At 42.9% G+C, this 26744-nt stretch overlaps 3 protein-coding genes across 5 annotated transcripts in view; 1 reads left to right on the forward strand and 2 right to left on the reverse strand.

The window, feature by feature from the left end:
• npepps (aminopeptidase puromycin sensitive) overlaps positions 1-5626 on the reverse strand; it is an 18500-nt gene extending 12874 nt beyond the window's left edge. The window contains exons 1-5 of one of the 2 annotated variants that reach the window (XM_068595589.1): positions 5249-5626; positions 2304-2388; positions 2071-2148; positions 1826-1947; positions 646-753 (exon numbers count right to left, since the gene is read on the reverse strand). In XM_068595589.1, coding sequence (XP_068451690.1) covers positions 646-753; positions 1826-1947; positions 2071-2148; positions 2304-2388; positions 5249-5371 — 516 coding nt within the window. In that variant the 5' untranslated portion in view covers positions 5372-5626. The remainder of the gene's footprint in view (positions 1-645; positions 754-1825; positions 1948-2070; positions 2149-2303; positions 2389-5248) is intronic. The other variant, XM_068595588.1, reaches the window with a different exon arrangement.
• Positions 5108-13316, forward strand: mrpl45 (mitochondrial ribosomal protein L45). Of its 2 annotated transcripts, XM_068595591.1 has the most exons (9): positions 5108-5126; positions 7447-7509; positions 8584-8782; positions 9489-9606; positions 9746-9844; positions 10332-10380; positions 10476-10625; positions 11149-11322; positions 12633-13316. In XM_068595591.1, the coding sequence occupies exons 2-9, from the start codon at positions 7447-7449 to the stop codon at positions 12729-12731; spliced, it is 951 nt and encodes a 316-aa protein (XP_068451692.1). In that variant the 5' UTR covers positions 5108-5126; the 3' UTR covers positions 12732-13316. The 2 variants fall into 2 exon arrangements, with proteins under 2 accessions (XP_068451692.1, XP_068451691.1); XM_068595590.1 differs by lacking the exon at positions 5108-5126 and having other exon boundaries at positions 7406-7509.
• The window catches only part of gpr179 (G protein-coupled receptor 179), an 18734-nt gene continuing 5277 nt past the window's right edge, over positions 13288-26744 (reverse strand). Inside the window, exons 3-11 of the mRNA XM_068595587.1 lie at positions 25920-26016; positions 24564-24793; positions 23350-23418; positions 21259-21368; positions 20292-20530; positions 19464-19602; positions 19252-19354; positions 18611-18760; positions 13288-18229 (exon numbers count right to left, since the gene is read on the reverse strand). Coding sequence (XP_068451688.1) covers positions 14966-18229; positions 18611-18760; positions 19252-19354; positions 19464-19602; positions 20292-20530; positions 21259-21368; positions 23350-23418; positions 24564-24793; positions 25920-26016 — 4401 coding nt within the window. The 3' untranslated portion in view covers positions 13288-14965. The remainder of the gene's footprint in view (positions 18230-18610; positions 18761-19251; positions 19355-19463; positions 19603-20291; positions 20531-21258; positions 21369-23349; positions 23419-24563; positions 24794-25919; positions 26017-26744) is intronic.

The following is a 26744-nucleotide window of genomic DNA, read 5'->3' on the forward strand; positions in this document are numbered from 1 at the left end:
ACCGTCAGACGGCCCGCCAGACTTTTCCTTTGGCTCCGGTCGACATTTACGTCTCAGTAGTTATCTCAGTACTTGTAGGTATATAATCCTCATCTGTACTCGTGTGGAAACCCCCCTCGTGTTTGCACTGGACCTGCCGAGAAAATACATTTCCTCAAGTCCGTGGAAACTAAAAAGGTGGAGCGCTGGACGGGCGTCCCTCTGAGCAGGATCAGTCCTGCTGGCAGCGAGAATGGAATTTCCTTCACTTGTAGCTCTGCAATCCGTCTCTACACAACCACTATTTATATATAAAGTACTTATTTTTATACAGTTTATTTGCCCGTCTCTCCTTTACACAGTGAGACGGATGACGACGTAACCGACTGGACGGAAAGCCTCGTGGAGCTGCGGCGCGTCGGGGGGAAAAACCTCCAGACGGACGGAGGCAGCCGACGGCGTTTAGCTGCAGAAGACGTTTTCTGTCCAGCAGTTTCCATTTCACACGTTGTTAAACATTACATGAGCCGGGAGGTGAAACACACAGCTGTTGTGTAGGCTACGAAGAGAAAGTGAAGGAAACGCACACACTCAAAAAGAAACTTGGCAGCAGCGAGCAACTCGGAGAGTCCGGAGTCTCTCAGAGAGCGACCGTGTGACACGTACCATATTTGACAAGGCTACGCGGTCCTTGGGAACTGTCAGAGCGATGTCAAAGGTGGCTTTGATAGCCGGCTCGTCCCAACAGGGGAAAGCTCTGCGAGCGTCCGTGGCCTGGAGGGAAGGAAACAAGGAAGGAAGGAAGGAAGAGTACAGTGATTACAAACTTTATAAAACCACATGAAACCATGACTGACTGGATCATGTAGATACATAGACAGACAGACAGACAGACAGACAGACAGACAGACAGACAGACACACAGACAGATGTGTGAGCGTCACCCTTTCGGCCCCTTTCCCTTTGTTGCAGGAGCAGGCGGCACTACAGTCGAGCATTTTTTATCCATGCCAAGTGAAAAAAAACAGCTTGTCAGCTTTTTCTTTTTAAAAGCAGATGTACTGAACGCGTGACATTTAGTCTTGACATTTGTAGCATTTCATTTCAAATAAAGAAAAAGCCCCGGAGACAATGATTTCATCTGGCGACCAGCCTCGAAACAAAAAGGTGCCTCTTTTTTAATTTTTTTTTACTTGTTTTACAGTCGGGTTCCCTGAAACGTTCCCCGCGAGCTGCGCCGCGCCACCGCCAGTTGTTCCACCTCATAACGAGAACTAGCGACGACACAGAAGTTGCTGTGAGGAAGTTACTCTGACTGAGGTTTATCTACCGGTGCATGTTAATCAGTAACAACATTATACTTCTTATATTACAAGGTATATTTCTACATCGAGCTGGTTTTAAGTCGGCCTCTCTAACGCAATTACTTGTGTCACGTTTGTGCGACAGCATGAAGGTCAGACGACACTTCCTTTGAGCGCTTTGGTTTCACGCAGACTTCTCTCTCAACTTGTGTCATTGAGCAGCGGTAACTTTATCTGACCAGTATTTATTCCTGTCAACAACAGACGGTTCTCATTTTAAGTAGAAACGTTCACTGGACTGACCTCAATTTGAACTTTCCCAAAAAAAAACTTAACACACACAGAGGCATCTTCAAAACATAAGTATGAACATCGAGACATTGCATCATCTGGAGGACAAATCTGGCAACGAAAATAATCAAAGTCACATGGCCGCCACGCCCCCTCTGCTATGATGTAACACGGGCGAGTCGTGTGTTAAGCAACACACTTGAATTTCCCGAAAATAAAAACATGCCATTCCCTGCGCGCCATCAGCTCACCTCAAACTGTGTGACGGCGGCGTAGCGGATCTCTCCGGCGGCGGTCGTGTATTTACTTCTGTAGAATCCCTTCATTTTGTCGTTCAGCTCCCCGACGAAGTCTATCTTCAACGTGCCAGAGCCTGGAGGGGGTGAGGGGGGGAGAGAGAGCACTGTTAGTTCCGCAGGTAAACATCTCAGACTGAGTAACGTTTCAAAAAGCAGACACAACCAGCGAGCGGGGACACGTGGAGTCCACTTCGTACCTTTCTGTAGAGCGCTAGGAAACGACAGCGTGACTTTCTCGTCCTCGTTTTGATAGTTGAATCCTGTGGCGTTAATTTCTAGAAAAGAGAGGAAGACAAAGACATGAGACCATGAACGCCTCCTTGCGCAGGAGTTTAAAAATCAGCTGTAATCCCCCCCGAAAAAATGCAAAATCAAGATACCTACAAGCTACATTTGTGTTTATTATTAATAAAGAATAAAAGAGCCTCACCTTCTCCTCCCTGCGGTACGAACGACGCCGTGATGATATCGATGTCAGCGCAGTTCATCACAATCTGATTTGTGGCTTGTGTTACCTGTAAATATTGACATAAAAAACAGTATAATTTACCAACGGTAATCTCTGTGGCAGCATGATTTCAAATCCCCCAAACTGTTTGGGAAGGTGAGGTATGAGGGAGTGAATGAATCCTCAGAGTACGTAAAGGAGGAGGAGGTCTTTCGTTTTGACGAGAGCAAACGCCGCTCTGATGGAAACTCAGATAGCGGAGACGGGGGATGAATGTACACGGCTGAACACACAGGCAAACCGGTGGCAGATAAAGAACTTCCGACGCCACGCCGTTAACAGCGACGTTAACAGCGACGTTCACGGCTCGTGGCGCCGCTGGTTGGACGCGGAAGAGCCGGCCTGTCGTTATGAAACATGCCGGGCGCACGGCAGAGCGCCACAGTGCTTGGGTTTCTTCCGGCGCATTGTAATTCACCCGGGCGGCAGGAGAACGAGGTGTTGCCAAAACCAAAACCTGTGGTCGAGAAGTTTCACCTCCTAGGAAGCGCTGGAGGAAAAAAGTAAACTACAGAATAAACTACCGGGAAGAGCTGCTGGGATCAGGATTTGCATTCAGTACTTTAAATAACACAATGTTTAAATATATTCAAATCTTGGTTGGATGCTACATCAGTATGGCTGGTTTAAATATGTACCGCTTTAATAGAGATCATATCCTCAATCGTAATAAGCACATGATCTCATATGTATAAATACACACACACACACGTATATATTTATTAGTTGAGCTAGGTGTCACCTGTCCTGGTGCCAATAAGACACAAAACAAAATAAGACAAACCTCTCCAAAAGCATCCAGTGTCACCTTTCAATGGCTTACTGCTGAAACAATCCGTTTGTACGATGTGTAATCCTGAAAGTGGTTCTTGGAGGAAAGCGTGAGGCTCTACCCTGCTTGTCTTGGTTTTATCACATTTGTAAACTTTATTTCTACGAGTTGCTGTCGCACTAACGGTCGTGCAAAACGTTATTTGCGTTGTTTTCCGGCATTTCATATTTGACTCTCGCTCCTCAGGAGTTACTGTTATCTTATCATTTTGTGTAATTTACTACTCATAACATTATCTGTTCCTGATAGGGCAGCAGTTTATAACCCCGGGAGTGAAGGGCGTCGCACACAAAACATGTTGGCCGTAACACACGAAGCCGCCGCGTATCCCAAATCGCTCCCATAAAGTGTGTCAGGTGAGCGTTTCCCTCGCAGGTGTTCGGCCATTCAGCCGACAGGTGGACTCGTACGCGGAGAGGCACGACTCCGTATCGGTAAAGGCGCTCTGAGGAAAAGCTGGCGTGTTTGTTTTACGTGCCGGGTTACATAGTAGCTCCACTCACTGCGGGGATAAGCCTCAGGGATCCGAACTGATTCACTAACCTATCACCTTAAGTCAACTGAAAGCTAACCGGCATGAGCAAACGCAGTGTGCATTGCTCACATTTCCCCCTTCATGAAAGACTTCATGCATATTCACAGACCTGTCAGTTTCACATGCAGGACAGTTTGGTGCTTTTTTGTTAGTGCTGTACACTTTATGAAGCGCGTATGCTTTGTTATAATAGTATTTTAATTTGAAGCAACTTTTTACTTCTACTTTACTTGCTTTTCAGATGTTTTACCTCCCAGTTCAGGAATAAAACACACACATCTCCAGATATGTATACTTTTAATGTGTGTGACAAAGTGAAGGATGAAGTGTTTTCTTTGGTGTGTGCCTGGATATAATCCTCCTACTTCTTAAGCTAATTGAACTGTCTCTGATCAGATGGGGAAAAAAATAGTCACAAAGCTGTTTTTTTTTAAGCTCGTGAACAATTGACAGACACGTGGTTCTCACAGGACAGCGACGTTACAAACACGAGGATGACCTTATGGAAAATGATGCGTTGGTGAATCTTAAACAACCCTAAAAAATATAGACATTAGTTCACATTCGCAACAACCGTAAACATCTCCAAGTAACAATGTAACAGACAAACATTACTGCAGCAGCAATATTAACTCAGAAACGTCACAAATGTAATAGTATAACACTGACTGGGGACATTTTTACTGCTAAATGAATACTTTCACTTTCCATAATACTTGCATATTTGTATTTACGTAAGGCTACATTAAGTATTCTCATAGTTTAGCATTAAAGTAGTACTTTTACTCAAGTAAAAGGCTCTGAAAATGATTCTTTCCCCGAGAGGGAGCGGGTGGGAGGGGGCAACGTGATGTTGCCATGATTTAGCAAACATTAGTGAGCGACAGCTAGCCACTAGTTGGGCTCGTTGGCAAGCTCCGTGACCTTTAAACAGATTAAATGAAAGTGATTTAGAGCAATGCACCCGTGCAGCAAATGGGGGTTAAAGCTGCTGGCGCGCCGCAGACTGCTCTTTAACACCTTCACGTTAAGCGCCAGTTAGCGGGCTAACGTCCGCGGTGCGACGGCTAAGCTAACGTGAGAGTGCAAGTCTGCGGGACTGTTGTGCTAGCTAGCCTTGGTTAGCTCCCAGCTACTCACATCCATACACACATAAATATATTATGATTTATTCATGTTGTATGTTTCACTCCCACTTGTGGGTCTCCTTCAGCCGGCGAGAGCCCTGTGGTGAAACGGCCAGGTAGCTGACCGTTGACGTTAGCTACCGCCACCAACGGTCAGCTACCATTAACGTTAGCCACCGCCGCCAACGGTCAGCTAGCTCGCTCCCGACGAGCTAGTGGCTCGCGATCTGTTCGTTATCAGCCGGACGAAGGTAAATTAGCTCGCTGCTGGTAACGTTAGCTGGTCAGATTACGTAACAAGATCACCGCCACACACAGACAAAATCCATCCGTGTATGAAGCCAGGACGCCCGGGATCCACGTTAACGTTTACCTCCACGAGCGCCTCCAGCTTGCCTTCAAAGGTGAAGTCGATCAGGTCGGGCTTCAGACACAAGCCGTAGTTGACGGGGTAAACGTCAGTCGGTAACCGAACGAAGGGCCTCCTTTCGGGCATGGTTCCTGTATTTTGGCCGGTCGCGCTAAGGAAGACGGTGTTGTGTGTCACTCCAGTTATCGCTCTGAGTTTTATTAATGCCGAGCGGAGCAAAACGGGCCTCGACAAGTGACGGTGGACAGCAGGCGAGTGAGTCTGTGTGCGAATGACAGCGGAACCCTGCGGCCCAGGAGCAGCAACATCAACTGGAACCCTCTCAGCACTTCTCTCCCCGTAGACAGCCCAAACAACTCAACTTAACGCAGCGTCGAGTCGACGTGCGCGTGACGTCATCACGTCGCGTCATTGTCACGTTGCGAACGAGCCCGCACTGGGTCCGTGGACACACATTCTAGTCATAATATTCGAATTGAAGAATAAATATCGAGTGAAAGTAGCGACGCCACTGTATAAAATACACGAGTGTAAGTCCTGCATTTAGTATTGCATTTAAGTAAAAGTACACGAGTATTATCAGAATAAGAATTAGCCTTCTTGGTAAGGTATATGTGTATTATGGAAGCCCATTCCCGCAACGCAAAAAAAAAAAAAAAAAAAAATTAGGACAAAAAAAAAAAAAAAAAAAAATTAGGACCAAAAAAAATAAAAATAAAATTAGGACCAAAAAAAAAAAAAAATTAAGACCAAAAAAAAAAAAAATTAGGACAAAATTTTTTTTTTATTTTTCTTTGTCTTTTTTTCCGTTGACTTGAAAAAAGGCAACAAAAAAAGGTTTTATTCCAGGAGAGAAATGACAACTTGACTACAAATGGCAAAATTACAGTTACAGCCTAAATATAACTGTAGCTAATATATGTACAGACAAAGCAGATTGTTGACCTTCCATTGACCCTTTTTAAGAACTGAGTAAAATGCAAAGTCCACACATATATTGAATGAATTATTTACTTTAAAGTAACCCATCAATACGGGCTTACAGGTGGTTGACATTGCCGAGCAAGCACTGTTTTATATTCAAGTGCTCTTATTATTTACTAAAAGATATTTTGAATTAAAACAAGATTGGACTTTTTTTTTTACCTGTGCTTGTTTTGTTGTATGAACAATACATATTTACATTTAAATTAAGGTATTGTAAAACCAAAGTGATGAAATAACATATTGCTTAGATGTTTTCTTTATTTTTGTCAACGAAAAGAAATCTATATTTTTTTCCTCCCTATTTTTTATTTTTTTGGTCCTATTTTTTTTTTTTTTTTTGGTCCTAATTTTTTTTTTTTTTTTGGTTCTAATTTAATTTAATTTTTTTCTGGTCCTAATTTTTATTTATTTATTTTATTTTTGGTCCTAATCTTTTTTTTTTCTGGTCCTAATTTTTTTTTTTTTTTTGGTCCTAATTTTTTTTTTAAATGGGCTTCCATAGTGTATAGATTAGGACCCGTAATTTAATCAAAAGTAAAAGTATTGAGAAATAAATTTACTCAAAGCTACAACTTGTATGTACGAGTATTACCGTAATATTCTACTTTCTACTCCTTTGCTTTTATTTAATATCATTAGTTACTTTGAAGATTATTCGTGACACAAAATATAATTGAAGCTGCACAGCAGTATATGAAGCAATTCAAATGAACTCCACTTTCACTAGCGGCAATGCCAAAGTGATGAACACATTATAATCCACTGAGTTTGTTTATATGTAAATAGTCGTCTGTCTCAATGAATAGAGCAAGTCGTCCTTGAACCACAGTTCAAAAGTTAGATTCACAAATCCGAGATGTATTACCTAGTTTTACTTAAATAGGATTTTGGCAGCCAGATTTTTAAATTGTAGCATTGCTACGTGTATTTCTTTTACTAACTGGTAAGCTAAGAACAGAACACACAAAAATAGACAACGTAATAATAACACAACAGCAATACAATAAAATAAATATATACAATTAAATTGAATTGAATGCATGGGTCAATTCACCTTTTTGGGGTTTAGGTAACACAATTACTGTATGATATCATTTTAATGACCAACATAAAAAATAACCCTGAAACCCTCTCCTAAAATATCAGTTTTATTTTGAAAGCGGAAATCGGAAATGCTTTTCTTTTTTCCTTACGTTCTGTCAAATGGTGGCAAGATGGCGGCGCCCATGAAGAGGACACTGGTCGCTCTTCACAGAGCAACATGCAGCAGCTTGAAGGTACTGAGACATTTTGTGACACTTTACTTTATTAAATAAAAACGGTCAACATGTTGATGAAGCAGCTCGTTTGTTTTGTTTGTTATGAACATGTCTGTTTTTAAAGTAGCCCGAGGGAGCTAGCTGCTAGCTTAGCTAACGTTAGCTGCAGTGAAACAACATTTACTGCAGGATCATTTTAAATCGATAAAATGTTAGAAATACAAACATCTTAAATTAAACTTCCAACCTGCTGTCATTTACCATCAATTTTAACTTAACAGTCACATTTTGACCTCTTAAACATTAGTGGGACGTTTTTTGTGGTGGTGGGATGTCGGTTAGCTAAGTACATTTACTCCAAGTTGTGGTCATTTTTACTTTACCCGAGTACTTCTATGCATCTTTATACACTGAGATGGAGTATAGTAACGGTAAGAGGCAGATATTGTACTTATTAGTCCACGCTTCCAGTTACAGAAATATGCTGCTTTTCCTTAATTGATATTTTCAATATTTTTGACACGTAATATATTGATTATTGGACAAAATAATCAGAAGAATAATCCATAATGGGAATTAACATTAGTTTATAGATCACAGGAACTGTGAATTCCTGCTTTCACGTTAACGCATGAATAATAATATCCTAATGATTTTAAAATATTGTCGAAGAGTCACATGGGGCATACTTTTAATATTTTTAAGTACATATTTCTGGTTAAGTTTACATTATTTTACTTCAGTGACATTTTCAATGCAGGACTGGTAACCGACACTGTAGTATTAGTACAGTTACTTGCTACCACTGGTTTACTGTTAACAAGCTATATTTATGACCTTTACCCTTAATTATTTACATTCCTGGCGTTGTGTACCTGCATAATAATATTTGTTAATCAATGTTTAGGATTCATTTTTGTTTGATTTTCACCCTGTATGTATGTATATATATATATATATATATATATATATATATATATATATATATATATATATATATATATTTTCAATCTTTCTTACTTTTTGTGTTACAACAATGCTCACTTTGGGATGAATAAAGTTCAAGTTCTATCTTCAAACCCGTTCTCTCAGAACGCTGAGGCGTCTCTGGACCTGCGGCACGCCGTCCCGCTTTACGTGCCGGTCCGCACCAAGAAGCGGTACTTTGTCCCTCCGGCGGTGGGGACGAAGGGGAAGCACCAGCAGGAGAACATGGAGGCCAAGGCCCGAGCGGCCGGCATCGTCTTCAGACAGGAGTACTTAGAGAGGCCCATCAACATCGCCTGCACCGGTAATAATGCTTCTGTTTTCTCTTCTATTGCTGCTGTGCGAGTCTTTTAGTTTCAAAAGATAAAGTGTGAGGACTGCGGAGGCTTCGATAAGGTTCTAGTACATTTAATCAAATAAAACACATCAGACTTTTGAGGGATAAAAGTGATGAAGATGATGAATTTGCCTCATCTACCAAAGTGTGTTCATATCAAAGAGCATCAACAAGTTTCAAGAAACAAAAGTTGTCATTTCATATGTGGTCGTAACGTAAAACATTTCTTTTGACTCATTCTGATGTGAATAATAATATAATAGTGTCACATTTTGACCCTTTTATTGGAGCCATATTGGTGTCATTTATTTTAAATAATTGTTTTATGTCATTTTATTTAAATCATTGCAAAATATTAGCTGCTTGTGTTAAGACAAGAAGGGCTTTGTCTTCTTTTGTTAAATGAAACAAGGTTGCATCAAAACTAATTACATTTTTCAGAAAAACCGTATAGTTTTGGTATTCAGTAATCATTTCGATAAGGAAACTGGTGTATTAGTTGTGAGAAAACATTGACGCATTTGTCCATCAATGTCAACACCAGGTCTCCTGCTATCATAAACAATAAATGCCGTGAGACAACCCCAAAAGTGTGCGTCACTGTATTTTGTAACATCTCTCCCGGTTGGAAGGTAAATACTGATTGATCCTCTCCGTTTGATATCTTCATCAGCGGGAATCTTCGACCCCTACGTCCCCCCGGAGGGTGACGCTCGTCTCTCCACTCTGTCTAAAGAAGGCCTGAAGCAACGAACCGAACAGCTGCGACAGAGCGCCGCCTCGCAGCTCGCGTAAGACTTTTCTCCTCTTCCTCCTCCTCTTCCTCCTCCTCGTATCGCCTCATCCCAGCACTATTTCAGAACATCTTAAGACGATGCACTTTGGCGTTAACGTGAAGGAGCTGAATTATTTCTTGTTGTTTTCTTCCAGGATTCGTAAAGTCAAAGAGCACGACTCTCAGTTCACGACGAAGACTTTCGCAGAGCAAGCTCAAGAAATCTTCATCGAGGCCCACAGCGCCCTGGCGCAGTAAGAAAATGAACCGGTGTCTTTCTCGTCACTCTTCTAGCGCGTGAGCTCATCTTGGACTCGTAGTCGGAGCCTCACGCTGCCTTCAGCGCTGTGCCAAAGTGGGAAAGCGTTCAAGAAAACCATTTGTTTTACTTACTTAGACAATTACTTGACTGCTTCTCATCTGTGCAGCCGACAGCTGATGTATCTTTGAGTGTCAGACAGCCTGTTCATCCTTTATTTCCTCCATTTGGGACACAAATAAACAAAGCCAGAGTTGTTTATTAAATAGTGTAGTGCAGCTGTTTTAAAAAACCTTCTAATGACTTAAAGGTTTGGCCAAAAATCTAAAATCCATATTTGTTTACTTTCCTAAGGTTTTAATTATAGGTCTTGATTGTTTTCCCGCGATGTACAATAACGCATGTCATGTGACTAAACGTTGTCTTTGGGTTGATTTGGAAGATTAAAGCCAGCTGTTTGATTTTTGATTTTTTTTCTGCAGGTTTAACAAGGAGAAGCTTCACGCCCTGGTGACAGAAAGGTGTTACCCTGTAAGTAAAAACAAAACAAAAAAAAAAGTTTTTTGCAGCTAATTTCATCAAATCCTTAATTTATCTCTGTTTCGACTCCTCCGCCCCGCGTTCAGGAGATGACGAGGGGGAACCGCTACAAGACCATCAGCTGGAGGTTTGTCGAGTCCCTGGAGCCGCCCAAAGTGGTCCATGCCCGCTGCCCCGACATGGTCAGCAAGGGCAACCTGTACGGCCAGGTGACGGTCCGCATGCACTCCAAACAGGTAGGACTCGCCCGCTGAAGGACCGCGGTCGACTCGACTGAAGTCGAGTCACGATACGAGCACGAACTATTTGTGTGCAGAGCTTTTTCTCAAAGCATCTGTGTGTGTTCCTGTGTTTTAGTGTAAAGCATCTGTGTTTCACACAGTCGTTTACAGAGACGATGCAAAGCAGTTTTGCAGTTTGCACCTGGAATTTTACCTTAGAACACTAACGTTAAAAATACTACCATTGTCAGTAACGTCGGGTATATTTCTACCGATATAATGTACCTGATAAAATATACTTTTCATCAAAAATCATCTTCAGTAAGACACGCCCACCTTCAATAAGACACGCCCATCTCCTATAACATCAGTGAGCAGCATGAAGCTACACAAAGACTCACACAACTCAGACAAAAGTAAAATGATGAAAACAACGTAACCACAATCGCTCGGGTGAAAATCAGTGTGAGTGTTCTGGGGTTAAAGACGATATTTCAATCAGGATTTGGGTCGACTTTGCATTTTTTCCGGCCCTTAGATCCTGGCCATGTACGACCGCTTCGGGAGGTTGCTGCTGGGCAGCGAGGAGCAGCCGAAGGACGTCCTGGAGTACCTGGTGGTGGAGCGACACCTCGTCAACCCCTACGGCCGCTGGAGGTTACACGGGAAGATAGTGCCGTCCTGGGCTCCGGCCAAAGACCCGATCATTAAGGTGACCCCGCCGCTCCGCTGCATCTATCTTTTAGTAGAAGAAGAAGGCAGCGGTCCAACGCAAAGTCACAGTCAAAAAGGGAAATTTAAAAACTTTTATCCACTAACCCGTCCACACGTCACTCTAACGACCACGCGAACGAGGCGTTTTCAAGCTTTTCTGTGTAATCTTCTCATGTTTTCAGTGAATTATTTTCCCTCTTGCTTTGCTTCTTTATGCTTCTACACATCTACAGCTTCTTCCCCTAAAAGAGCAGCTGTTTGGTTAGAGTCCAAAAGCTGCTCAAGCCCGAGTTTAATGGACCTCATAAACAGCCCAAACGGCAACCAACGGACTGTGATCAAATATTAAAGTGAAATGCGCTGAGTTTGAAATAATGAATCTGCTTTTAAATGAAAGAGGCTCAAAATATCAGCAGCATACATACAGGCATCTATATAAATGTTTATTCTTTTAATCAAACTATTGTCTCTCATTCATTTGAGTCATTTAAGGTTTACTATATGCTTTGAATCCTCATTGTTAGTTTAAATAATACATTTTATCACTTTTTACTGTCTACACACACATTTCACACAATGTTTGCTCATGAACATTTGGTTAAAAGTCATGGATATTTCATTTAAAGTCATGGAAACCCATTGGTCAAAACGTGTATGAACTCTGCTTTATTATCCAATTCATCATAACCAAATGTCTAAAGCCTGAAAACGGTTTGTGTCTCCAAAACTGTATATTAATACATTTGGATGATTCATCATTGTTCATCTGGTGGCAGCGTCGAAGATTTAAAATGACAGATTTTACTTCTTTTTTTATTATTCTCCCCTCACCCCCGCCAGCATAATGCTACAGAAATCTTCTGACTAATTCTGTGTGTTTTATTTTATGCTGCGACACCCGTCGACCACGATCTGTCAATCAGACCCACTGACAGCAGGACGCGTCCTCCAGCTGCACCGCCACAAAAAAACTGAATTCACAGGATCACAGCTGTGATTTTGGGGCTATAACTACTAAAGAAAAACGTGTCAACTATTTAATTTAAAAAGCAACTGAAGGTGAAAAATAAAATACAGGAAACGTCCACAGTGATATACAACAACAGGGGAGAGCGGGAGCTATTTTATTTGTCTTTCTGCGGTTTTTTATTAAACATTAAATACTGTTTTTTCACACCTTTTTTTTGTCCTGAAGCTCAATTTCCCTCAGAAAAAAAGATACGGCGTTAAAAGCAAGTGGATAGTTGGCTTAAGATATTAGTTATTTGTTGATTTATTGACTCTTTCCCCCCTTTTCCTCTCCTCCAGACCGTCATGATTCCCGGTCCGGAGCTGACGCCGGGACAAGAGTTCGACACACTCAACTATGAAGTTCCCAAACCGAAGCCGGTTCAGTGGAACAAGTAGGCCACCGGGTGGCGCCGCTCTCACCCTCCAGCCACACCGGGACATTATGAGCACTCATGCGCCAAATGCAGTTTAAATTCTGTCTGTGGCTGGTTAGTTTGTCCACCTTGGCGGGAAGCCAGGCTTTTCCTTCAGAGGCTCGTATCTGCTTGAGAAACGATGGGAGCAGCAGGTGAGGGTTTTTTTTTTTTTTTTTAGGATGAACAAACTGCTGAGTCGTTGCAGCCGATAAAGCTGCTGCTGCTCTCCCTGCAGCACACAACAGTCTGGAACAATAACAACAACAACAGAAATACATTTTCTCAAAGTTGTTTCACACGTTTTCATATTGTTTTAGGTGTAAACAAAATAAAATGTACAGACCTCCAGAAACTGAATGGTTTATTTCTGTGATGCATGTTGACGAAATACAAAAATAAAGAGTCCCATCTGCGTCTCCTCACACCGGTCGATTTGAACATTTTTTCCATTAGGATAATTTGTCATTGATGTATTTTAAATACAAAATTGAAATCGGAACATGGGTCAGTTTCTCTCCGTGAATCAAAGGATGTTATAACTTTTTTTTTTTTTTTTTTTTTGCATGACATCAAATTACAGCACACTCATTCAAAAGACACACTAACATGCAACAATGCTCAAAACTAGGTCACTCCATTGACAAAAAAAACAAAAAAAAACTTGGCGCAGTGTTAAAACAATGAGATCACTGAATGAAAATAATCACTCCAGCTGTCTGGAACAAAATGACATTTTTAGTAGCTGAAGTGCTGAAAAACTGACACCTGATTGCACAAATTGCTGGCATAGACATGTAGAATACTCTTTAATATTGTACATATATTATAATACTGCTTTTTAATATGGTGCTAACTAACGTCAGGCATTGAAATGTGGGTCCGCTCTTGATGCGAATAATAAATGGTCGTAAGATATCTTTGACTCGTCTATGAGTCAATTGAATTTAAAACATCTCTCGGTGTTACTGGCTTTCTGCATATCAATGAAGTCATGCAGAAGAATCTCTTAAACCTGGAAAAACAATATTTGTGAATATTATTTTGGTGCCAAAAGATACTTTAATTTCCTCAGCAATGACTCCAATAACCAAATTAATATGAAGAGAGCATGAAGAGAAAACACTAACTAGCAATTAGTGAAATTACAGAGGGGCACCCCCCCCCCCCCCATTTGCTATTTAAACTTAACTCACATTATTTGCCATATCTATTACAGTCTAAAGCAGGTTTGTTTAGCTGCAGCACTAATGTCCAGTACAATTTGATGTTCTTTGTGATTATCAAACATTTATGTTGTATAAATTTAAGTTTTTAATACGTTTATCTCATTGGCTCATCCCGGTGAAACTGGTGTCCTTTTGCAATTGTACGGACATTACTCAATGTTTATATTATAAAATAATTATGCAGTATATACTCCACTATAAAGTGGATTCTAACGGTGTATGTCTTGAAGTTTATGGTGATTTATGAATTTATTTGGCATTGTTTCTTTAAGCGGTGGAATGTTTATTACATCATTGTGACTGAGTCAAAAGTAAGAGCAAAGTGATTATCATTGCCATTTAGTCATTAAATCAACCACTTAAGCAAACAAGTATGCATAGTTTTATCAATTATGAATACAGCATGGAAATGTAGTTTGACATCCAGTGCTTCACACTAAACACGTTCTGTTACTTTAAGCTGAGGGTTCGATCCATGACATGCTGTGTTTTGGACTTGTTTCGTTCACGTTTTGGGGACATTCCCCTTAGCCACGGGGCCCAACATACTGTGTACGTTCATGGCATATGTGTGTGTATTGTCACCTAAAAAAACATACAGAGACACACAAAAAAAAACATTTCAATTTCAAAACGGGGGCGGGGTAGAAGCAGGAGGAAGAGGGACTTCATCTGAACGCCTTAGATGCCCTTCCATCAGCCAAGAAATGTCCGTCTGCAATTCATGTTCGTGTGCTTCAGGGGAAAGAAAAACTTATTGTCACTCAAGTTTGCACAACTCGTTGGGTCCAGCTCACCACATCTTTACTAAAGGCTTCTTCTTCTTCGACGGATAGCGACATGTCATGTTCCAAAAGTCCAACCTGAAATAACGAAAACCCTAAATTCTGTCCGCGATTAGCACAGTTTACTTGCACTCTGACCCAAGTTCCCAACAGGCGAAAGGGGTAGAAGTGTTAAACAACAAATGGCTGGCTCTAGATCTGGATCACAAGTCAGACGGGAATACGAACGCCTCGGCAGCACATTCTGCATCGTCCTCCTCGTCTTCCTCGGGGATGTTCTCGGGCTCCCACGTGAAGACGTCTGAGGCGTTGTCCGTGAACGAGCCCGATCGGCTGCGTTCCATCTCCCAGGGGCCCAAAGCGTCGCGCCGGCCCAGGGCTAATTTTTCTTTCGACTCCTCCATTTGCTCTGTGCCGATATCTGCCGGGCCCTCTTCAACACTGAGTGGCCCTTGGTTCTCTGAGACGTAATCTTGGTCACTTCTGGGTATATCGACTTTGCTTTCGGTTGAGGTTTGTGGATCCTTAGACTCCCACGGACAAACGTCTCCCCCAGTGGTGTCTTGTGTTTTGACAACTTCTGGTTCGTCTGTCTCCCAAGGACAAACGTTTTCTCGGGTACTATCTTGCTTTTGGAGAACCTTTGGTTCCTCCGTCTCCCAAGGACAAACATCTTCCCGTGTACTATCTTGCTTTTGGAGAACCTTTGGTTCGTCCGTCTCCCATGGACAAACATCTCCTCGTGTACTATCTTGCTTTATGAGAACCTTTGGTTTGTCTGTCTCCCACGGACAAACATCTTCCCGTGTGCTATCTTGCTTTTGGAGAACCTTTGGTTCGTCCGTCTCCCACGGACAAACATCTTCCCGTGTACTATCTTGCTTTTGGAGAACCTTTGGTTCGTCCGTCTCCCATGGACAAACATCTCCTCGTGTACTATCTTGCTTTATGAGAACCTTTGGTTTGTCTGTCTCCCACGGACAAACATCTTCCCGTGTACTATCTTGCTTTTGGAGAACCTTTGGTTCCTTTGTATCCCACGGACAAACATCTTCCTGGGAATTTTCCTGTCTTTGTATGTTCCCTGATGCTTTTGATTCTTCAGTTTTGACTGTCACATGACTCGCGGATGTTTTTGGAGTCTGTGGATTTCCTGATTCTGGTTCGCCACTATCCCACGGACAAACGTCTGCTGGCCTTTCCAGTCCTTGTGACACCATCCCAGTAGCTCCAGTTTTATCCGGGGGGTCAGTTTCCCAGGGACATACATTTACTCTTGTGCCGTCTTTCCCATCAGTCTGTACTGAAGCAGCACTCAAAAGGGATACATCGGAGTCTGCTGATTTGTCTTGATGTCCAGTCTCCCAGGGACAAATATCTACTTTGATAGTCATTTGTGTCATTGAGCCCGTATCTGTTGGCGCAGTGTTCCCCTCATCCCATGGGCAAATGTTCTCCATGGTTTTAGGGGGATCAGGGAAATCCCATGGACAACTTTCAGCTACCTTTGACATTTGTCTACTGAAATACAGGACTGGGGATTTTGCATGGTGTTGCTGCACATTACTTGAAGTTTCATTTGACGCCACGGGATAGATGGCAGGTTTCATAATTTCTTGCCGAAGAGGCACCGACAGGGCTACCTTGGTCTCCGAGGGATGAAGGTTTTCATATACAACTTCAGCCTTGTCCTTAACATCCCAGGGACAAACATTAACATATTCATTGTCTTCCTTCACTGTAGGTGGAAGACCTTCCGCAGTCTCCCAGGGACATATATTTGTTGGACGTTTTAAAGACTGCTGTCCCTGCGAATCTCTGGATGTGTTCGTATAATAAATAACGGGAATATCCTGTGATTCCCAAGGACACGCATCACTACGACCACTTCCTCGCCTGCTCATATTCCCTTGCTCTTGAGATTCCCATGGACATACGTTAGATGGTTGAGATACCTGCAAGTCCCAAGGGCAAACGTCTGCTTTAATGCTCTGCTGCTTCCTAAGTCCCTCTCCTTCATGGGAAGCACCAGCTCCATCCCATGGACACACATCTGTGTAGGAGGAATTTGGGACTGGTGTAATTCGATTACTTCCTCTTCTGTGAGTTGAAGGAGTTCTACAACTGCTCGCAGTTTCCCAAGAACTAATACTACTGCGTTTGCTGTTCTGCCTTGATAAAAACACATTTTCGTAAGTGCCGTCTTTCTGCATATCATCCATGTCCCAAGGGTAGACGGCAGTTCTTCCGATCGCTAGCTTTCTTGGGCTTCTGTCGGAAGAATCCACAGATGAAAGTCTGATGGCATTCTGTTTCACGAGACATGGTTTATCTACCGTCATACTTCTTTTCTGCAGCGACCTTTTTTCCATACTGGGACGTCGACTAGATGATCCCAATCTTGGCGTTGTGGAAACGCTTTCCTGACTTTTTTGTGAAACGGAATCCTCTTTATATAAACTCCCGTCCTTACTGGATCTGCTCCCGCTATCAAATGACCTCATGGCTGTTTTCACAGAGAGCCACTTATTACTGGTGTTGCGGAAGGAGAAGACGCGTTGATCTTTTGTGACCATTGGTCTCGGAGTTCCTGGTGCACTTGCAGACACACAGGCTTGTGGTTTGGAATCCATTCCACCCATTCCCTTATCCACTGAAGGGTTCTTTTCTACGGGTGGATAATGGTCCCACGGACAGATGAGCGCATCTGGAGACGGTGGCCCTTTGTCCGATTCATCCTCCGAGTTTGCGTAGGTGACATGTTTCTGGTTCTTGTCCCCTGATGGTTCTGGTTCCACCTCCCAAGGACAGACCTCGGCCTTGTCAAATGACTCTGACTGGAGAGCACTCCTGGTCTGTTCACTAATGGAAATGCTCTGCCTGGACCTTGACAGCACTGTGCAGGCTCTGTTCATCTTTGCTATGTTCTCCATGGAATGGGTAGTAGTGGAGGTTAGACTCCAGGACTTATGAAGCCTGGTGTGATCAGGATGCAGGAGATTGGTATCAATTGATAGATTTTGGGCGCTGGCCGACTTGCAAACTCCTGGTGGGATATCCAACGAATCTGTCTCGGATTGCCGGGAAGATCTCTTCACCGAGTTGGCCTTTAACATGGAGTCACGCAAGGAAGGGTCTCTTTCCCTGACATAGTGATGATCACTTTGGGACTTCCGCATGGTTGGCGATGGTGATTTCATGGAACTTTTGTAACTGATACTGAAAGCATCTGGGGCCCTCCTGTAAGACCCGGGTCGATTCACACTGATCCTACTGTGGAAGGATCCATCTTTGTCCTCGCGGCTGCATTGCCGGCTCATGCTTTCCGGGATTTCCGCTATGCGTTTGATAATGGACCTCCCCAACGCACACCGAGAACTTCTCTTCTTTGACAGATGGGGGTTGTTCGCGGTCATCTTCTTGGTCTTGTGGACTTCTAACTGGGCATATAACTTCCTCAGTTCATCCTGGTGCATGTGAAGAAGGGAGGAAATTGATGAAGGGATTGAGGAAATGTTTGAGGAGAGGAAAAGATATGGAGAGTAACAAGTCAGAGGAGAGGTAACAGACACGCTTTCATTTAAGAAGAACACCGTTTAGGATAAAGGGTGGAGAAAGGTTACACTGTATATGTTAAATCTACCGCTGACTGTATTAACTGTTAATTTATTATTTGAATTAGAATACATTTAAGATCCGTTTAAGTGATTCTACGTGTGATCACGACTGAAATTAAGGGACATTTATTTTCTTTATTTGAATGTGATCTTAGGAATTTCTTCCATATTTTGTAAATTATGTCCCATTGCGAAGTGATAACATCGCTCTGAGGGCGCAAAAGAGTTTACCCGAAAGTCATCCGGGTCCACTCCGCTGTGTTCACTCCAAGCGGAGTGAAAACTGCTGTTGAGGTACGAGCCGGAGCGTCGCAGGTCCACTTCATCTTCGTACACCTCTGCAGCGATCTCCTCTCTCCGCGGCTTGGACACGTACATGAACTGTGGAAGAGTGAAAACATCACATGGTAACTTTTGACATAAAAACCCCTTCAAATACACTTGAGATCACGGTGAAATTATTGGAGGGATCATCACAGAATCTTGGAAAACAAATTCAATACTTTTACGGGCCACAACTTCCCATAGCATGCATGTTTAGAGTTTGCAAGTACTGCACTTCGGTAACATTTGGAGTTGACGAGGATATTTTAATTTTCTTTCTTTTTTTACGTCTGCATTGCCACATGTCGGAGACAAATATTGTACTTTTTTACTCACTGATCCTACGATAATCTGTCACGGTAGAATACAAAATATAATTAACAAAAAATTGAGTATCGGTGGTAGCATTTAGTTCAATAGCACTGCTAATTAAAATAACCCTAGATTAAGGCAAGGATATCTTCAGGAATCGAGACAACTCAACGGCAGTTTGATGACCTTTTTGTCCACTTTGACCCCTTTAATCTACCCCAAGATGCGACCGGTACCTTGGGAAGGAAGAGCAGGGCGAGCGTCACCGTGATGGTCACATGGGTGTGCGTGAAGGAGAGCAGCAACATCCAATCAGGATGGAGAGAGGGAAAGGTGAACCTGAGAGGGAAAAGAAATCAGTTCACGACATTGGTAAATATATTGCTAAGGGTATATTGGGGAAAGGGGAATCTGTGCCGCATTTTCTGAGGCTCAGAGACACGCTCACCTGAACAGATGGAACATGGAGGAGAGCAGCAGCTCGTTGTGGATGGCGATGCCCATGTATCGAGGCTCGTGGAAGGCCGAGGGAACCGGCCTGACGGCGGTCCACAGGGAGCTGCCCCAGCACAGGAACAGGAGCTCGGCTGAGGGGGAACAAAGTTCAGTTGTTTTTTCCCTTAAATTTGAGAGAGTTTAGTACAATTTTTGCAGTCTAATATTGATTTTAAAAAAAGCTTAATGTTGTGTAAAGTGCATCAGCTCTAGATGTCCTGTGCAATGAGAGATTGTTCGCGATCATTTGAGTTGTGCTCACTTTTGGTTTTACCCTCTAAACTAGAGCCGGCTGGATAAGATGATCATGTTACTCGTCCCGCCGAGTAAAGCGTTGTTATTACCTCTTTGTTTTCGGTTTGGTTTGGTTTGTCTTGTTTGTTAACGGGATTACAGAAAAACTAAAGGCCAGATTGTCATGAAACTTGGTGGAGGGGTAAAGCACGGGCCGAGGAGGAACCGCTTTGATTTCACTTTCGTTAACATTACGTGATTGGAGCTCAGACCTCTGGCCTTGCCCCGAGGTGCATAAGAGAAATTAGGGCCAAAACTAGGAAGATTTGACCCAGATTGTAATAATCAGATCAATAAGTTTTCTTCTTCCATGTTGATGAAAGTTAATATTGACTTCAAAGTCAGAATTTCATGACTATTATTTGAGGCAAAAATATACCAAATGGAAAAATGACAAAGCTAGTTCTAGTTTTTTACAACTATAAAAAGGGAAATAACTGGACTTTCTCGAGTGTCCAGGCTCGTCTCTGCCTCTGCTGCCACTCACCCACGGCCATCATGTAGTCCCAGCGGTCCACGTGACACAGGTTGAACCCCTGGCCGTCCGACGTGGTGGTCGTGACGAACACCGGGATGTTCCTGTCGCGGTTCTGCAGGACGCCGACCGTCCACGCGCACAGGAACCAGCTGACCGTCATCAGCATCACTCCCAGAATCCTCAGCAGGTGCAGGCTGGACATGTAGGGCACTCTCTGGGCCGTGCGTGAGAGGAACACCTTCAGGACCCTGCGGGGCGAAAAAAAAATCAATCAATGCTGAAGACAAAATGTGAAAAATTGCCAGTGAGCATTCGTGGGGAACTTACGTTGCAGGTTTAAAGACTTTAAAGTGAGGCGATTTAACATTCGCTGACATTTACAGGATAATGGCCGAGTAAACTATCCTCTTCCACAAGTAGGAAACAACAAACCAGGGAGGTTGGCTTCTTTTGGTTCTGTTAAGAGTGTTGTATATGTATTTAGTATCATTAAATATGTATTGCACTGCTAAATCTTTAGAGATTGAGACATAAACTCATGTTTACAATGTTTACTGAGGGAATACATCAAATATAAACTTCTAGACAACCAGAGGTGTCGCCCCCTGATGGTCAAGAGAGACAATGCAGCTTTAACACATAAAGACTTCTATACAACCAGAGGAGTCGCCCCCTGGTGGTCAGGAGAGAGAATGCAGCTTTAACACATGAAGCATAGACTTCTATACAACCAGAGGAGTCGCCCCCTGGTGGTCAGGAGAGAGAATGCAGCTTTAACAAATGAAGCATAGACTTCTAAACAACCAGAGGAGTCGCCACCTGGTGGTCAGGAGAGAGAATGCAGGTTTTAAGACACATCACTCGACAGAACCGCAGGTCGCCGCCTGATTCGAACACTCAATGTTTACAGTACATGAATCATTGTGGTGTTGAAATCTAACGTGATGTCACTATAATTTAAAGAAAGCAGACCTACCTGTACATTTTCAGAGTGACCGTCCCGTAGACGATGGAGAAGCCGAGCATTCGGACCCAGCGGAGCAGAATACACCTGAACGTACTCGGCTTGAAGTACATGATGAACACCTGAGGAGACGGACACTTCCTGTGAGTCAGCTTCTCCTTTTAATATTGTTGATAATTATAATGTGTTTGCAATATAGTTTCGGTTTAGATTTTAAAAAAAATAAAGGTTTCCCTTTGGGCTCTGGGTGACTGTGACGACATTTCTCACTGTTTTGTACTATTTTTACAAACCGCACACATTCAATTAATCAACGGAGGAAATAATCAGCAGACTTAATCCATCATGAAAATAGTCATTAGATAATATTTCAAAATGAGCTCCAGCTCAACCAACTAAAAATCCTGCTTTTAGGGACATTTTACTTTAAATACTTTTAGTACATTTTCCTGATTATACTTGCAATTAGTAACATTTTGAGTGCAGTACTTCTACATGAAGCAAGGTATTTTTTTTACAGTGTGGTATTAGTACCTTTACTTAAGGATCTATGACCTCATCCATCACAAGTTAAGTAGTACGTCTCATCAGCATTAATAGACAAAAAGCATAATGTCAGAATTAAACGTTTTTTAAAAAAATATTTTGCATTGTAAATTGGTTCAGTGACATTCAGTGACAGGCTCTCCGCTCAGTAAAGTGCCAGCAGAGCGAGTGACTGTAATCCAGGAATTAAAGCTCACGCTGCCGTTGGCGGTCCGTCTCCGTCACTCTGGATAAAAGCATCCGCCGAAGCCGAAAAAATGTGAACGCAGGTTCACAACACAAGCAGGCTGTAACTGATGTAGTTGGTAGAGCTGGAGCTCATTTTTAACTACCGTAAAAGTTGTGTTACAAGCCGCTACTCCCCGCTAGCTCCCCGTTGTAGCCAGTTAGCGCTGCTACTAGTTCCCCGTTAGCTTCTTGACAGCCACCGAAGGTAGCAGGGCCAGCCCCGGCTCGACGCCCGACGCGGGCAGCTAGCAGCAGCAGCAGCAGCGCTAGCTTGCAACAGTGGGGTCACCCACCAAAGGTCGTAGCGGCTTGTAACCTGACTTTTACGGTAATTAACGAATGATTATTTTCTCTGTTTCCGCAAAGTACCTTAAATTTGCACCGGCATGTAATTCTAATTCAATTTCGCCGAACAGCTTCAAGAAACTTCTCCTCCCTTTCTGCCGCTGTGGCGGTTCTCCCACCGAAACAAGCCGGGATCTGTCTGTAGATGAAACGGCCGCCTGACCCCAATGACCCCTCGCTGAGATAAGAGAGTGAACTCTGACCTTTCAGCGACAGTCGGCCTTATGGACTGCGAGTTTCAAGTAAATGCTACGGGAAAATCCTTTAAACTTGGACATTAAAGGAAACTGTTCTCATGCTTCATATGAAAGACTGAGCCAGGACTAATATTAAAAATTCAGCGGTTTCAAAGAAAGGGAATACATTTATTCACTGAACTTCCAACAAGTGCAGTTTGGAAACTGAATAAAATGAGGCAGAAAAGTTTAGTAACACTGGATCAACATTTCCTTTTAAATTTAAAAGATTCATTCTAAACCACATTTCCTGTGCACAGGGAACTCAGCGCCGGCTGCGTTTTCCTTCCTCTCTATGAAGGTGTCGCCTTATTGGAATAAAAATATGATGTTTTTTTTTTTAACACATTTTTTAAATTGTCCCACCGGCGTGCAGTGAAGAGGACAGAACATTACCACGTTCACACGTCACGTCTTCAACAAAATCAATGATCAATAACCGGCAGCGGAGGCCGGGCTCGGCGAGATCGGCTCACATCGACTCGCACACTCTCTCTCTCTCTCGGTCGGATGGATAAAACGTCATGGCCGATTTACGTTAACGGCTCATTAATCGGTCAAAATGAATCTAAAGATTGATTTATGAAACCTGTCGACTCCCCGCCCCGCCCCGTTTCCCGCTTACGCACTCGCACGCCCTCGCCCCATCCAGCCGCCCCACAAATGGTCCATTATGGTATAATCCAGCGGCGCAGTGATCTGTAAAGAGCTCTAATCTCTGACACTCGCTGCTCGGTCAGACACTCACCGGGAAGTAGAGGAGCAGAGAGCCGAACAGGATCGTCTCCAGCAGCAGGAGGCCGGACGCCCGGATCCTCTGAGGAAAAGAATGTGGTGCTTTTTGAAGACGTTAAAGTACTTTAACGGGGTACTTTCATGCTGTAATGTTCTACAAATCCTGCAGCGGTAGAGGAAGTACTTCTCTTGGAATTGAAAAGTAGCAAAATCGCTGTGGAGAAACACTTTGTTGCAAGTAAAAGTCCAGCAGTTAAGACTGTATTTAAGTAACAGAAGCTGAATACTGGGGTCTGAAAGTCTTGGAGACTCTCGGGTGAACCCAATGAATATCCACCATTGTGTAATAAAAACTAATCTTTGCCAATTACACCCAAGATAAACCGCTGATTATTTTCTAAGCTTTTAAAAAAAACTATAACTGCCATTAGTCTTGGAGAACAAGCCACAATCCAAACTGTCCGCCGCAGTAACGCTGTGAGCGTTTAGCTGTTTAACTGCTACAGCAGTTCATGTCACTGTCATGAAAAAAAGGTAATATAATACGAAACCTCTCAAAATAATAACAAACTTCCTCAATATTTGGAATTCGTATCTCATTATTTGTTATAAATGAGATATTTTCTAATTTTATGGCTGATGCTGCGTTCACATCAAAAGCGTTGCAAATTTGTCGCGCAAGGCTATTTCAATGGCGGATGGCAGGAACGGTAACGGATTTTTTTTACTGTGATAAGCCACAAAGATTAGCCACGCCCCCTTCAGACACGAACAAAGGAAATTAACCACATAAAGTCAAGCGAGGAAATGTTCGCAACGCTTCTGGTGTGAACGCAGCATTACAGGGGAAAAAAGTGATCCCATTGTTAAGTGACCTATTGACCAAATATGTAAAAAAACAACAACTTGTGCCTTGTTTCATCTTTTTAGGAAGACTAATGAAATGTATAATTTGGCTAAAGCTAATACGGCGAATGCTAGCTAGCTCGGAAAAAGGTTTCAGTTTGTTTCTGCATCCTTTGTGTCGCAAGAAAGATGAAACCCCCTTTTTTGTGACATCCGTGATTGCGAAAAAAATATGACAGATTCAATGGCAACCAATCGTCCCTCTCGCTCCAGAAAGACAGCTGTTCGCTCCTGACGTGACGCATCGCGGCTCAGCCTCGCTGCGCCCGACCCCGTCCGTACGGTGGCCCCGCGGAGCCAAAAACAAAACGGCTGACTCACCCGGTTGCGGCGATGCCTGTAGGCCACCAGCATGCTGACGAAGATGAGGAGCATGAAGACGCCCTGGACGGCCAGCACGCCGCCACGGAAGAGCCAGGCCTCCTGCACCCAGCAGGGGGTGCCGTCCTGGCAGCTCGCGCAGCCCGGCCAGCACGGGAGGCAGATGGGCATGTTCGGGTAACACGTAGCGCCGTCGCTCCGGTTCACGGGGCCGCCATCTGCATCGACACCTACACACAGCCACGCGAGGACCGCAAACACACGTGACTTACAAGAACAGCATTGAATGTCTCTAAAGGCGTGCGTTTTCTCTGATATTATAAAGTAATCACAGGTAGCCCGCCAACGCTTATGCAATGCTTATGCAACGCTTATGCATCCTCATGCCTGTTGGAAACCTGTCCTATAATGTCCCGTCATGTCCTATCGTGTCCTTTTCGTTGCATGATTGCTAGTGAACTGCATGTTCCAAGCTCCCGGTCAAGCTTTTCCTTGAAAGTACAGTAAAAAAAGAGAGTACAAAAATGACTTCATGTTTCACTTCAAGCAGCAGAGACGAGCTGCTCTGGAAAACTTGGAGAACATGGGAGACAAAAATCAAAATGTAGTTCCTAAAGGATCTAATGAATATGTGTCGCTCTGCTGGCCAAGTATGTACACACATATATACACATATATGCACATATATATATATACACACATATATACACACATATATTCACGTATATACACATACATACACATATATTCACATTTATGCACAAATATACATACATATATAAACACATGTACGCACATATATGCACATATATACACATATACGCGCATATATACACACATATATACACATATATGCACATATATACACACATATATGAACATAAACGCACATATCCACACATATATGCACATATATGCACATATACGCACATATCCACACATATATGCACATATATACGCATATATACACATATACGCACATATCCACACATATATGCACATATATACGCATATATGCACATATACGCACATATACACACACATATACACACATATATGCACATATATACACATATATGCACATATATATACACACATATATACACACATATATTCACGTATATACACATATACGCACGTATATACACATACATACACATATATTCACATTTATGCACAAATATACATACATATATAAACACATATCCACACATATATCCAAATATATGCACATATATACGCATATATGCACATATATACGCATATATGCACATATATGCACATATATACACACACATATACACACATATATACATATACACACGCTGGAGAAGGCACTCCCCCTGCTGGACTCACCTGGCGCTCTCGGGGCGAGGTCCGGGTCGTAGTAGCCGTCCCTGCAGCGGCAGCAGTACTGGCCCAGCTGGAAGCCCTGACCGGGGCTGGGGACACACTGCGAGGAGCAGATTAACTCAGATTATTACTGTTCTTGTTCTTGTCTGGAGTGTTTCACATCGTCCTTTTTCCTATAGTTATAAAAAATACTTAACTTCGCTCAATCAAAGCCAAGACAAAGTTTATTCCACGTTGGGCTCCTGTTAAATTCCCTTTTGACGATTTACAACATTAATTTGTAAAAAACGTATAATAATATGTTCACTATCTGAACGATAATAAAGCGCAAACATGGTTAACTTCAGTGTTTCGACTCCAGACAGAGAAGCAGCAGCGCTAAGAGCTGAAGCTAACAGAAGCTAAAGCTAATAGAAGCTAATGGGACAAAGGGTCAAGAAAAAGACTCAATTTACTGTTTCACTGTACTAGCTTCAATGTAGCCAGTCAGGACACACACACACACACACACACACACACACAGACACAGACACACACACACACACACACACAGACACACACACACACACACACACACACACAGACACACACACTCAGCTGCTCTGTGTGTTAATCTAAGTTAAGAGCTAAATGGATACATAATGCCTCGACTGAGAGCATTATCCTTTTCTAGAGAAATCCTGTTCCCAAGAACACGCACGCGCACACACACGCACACGCACACGCACAGCCGCGCGCTGAGCTTGCATATGTACATACAAACCCACAACCCCCTTTATCAGATGCTCAACAGACTTAATGGCACGGGCTGAACATTAGTGTGATATG

The sequence above is a fragment of the Clinocottus analis genome, unplaced genomic scaffold, assembly GCF_023055335.1.
Source record: "Clinocottus analis isolate CAN_PGR_092001 unplaced genomic scaffold, fCliAna1.0.p SCAF_31, whole genome shotgun sequence".
In the NCBI taxonomy this organism is placed as follows: Eukaryota; Metazoa; Chordata; class Actinopteri; order Perciformes; family Cottidae; genus Clinocottus; species Clinocottus analis.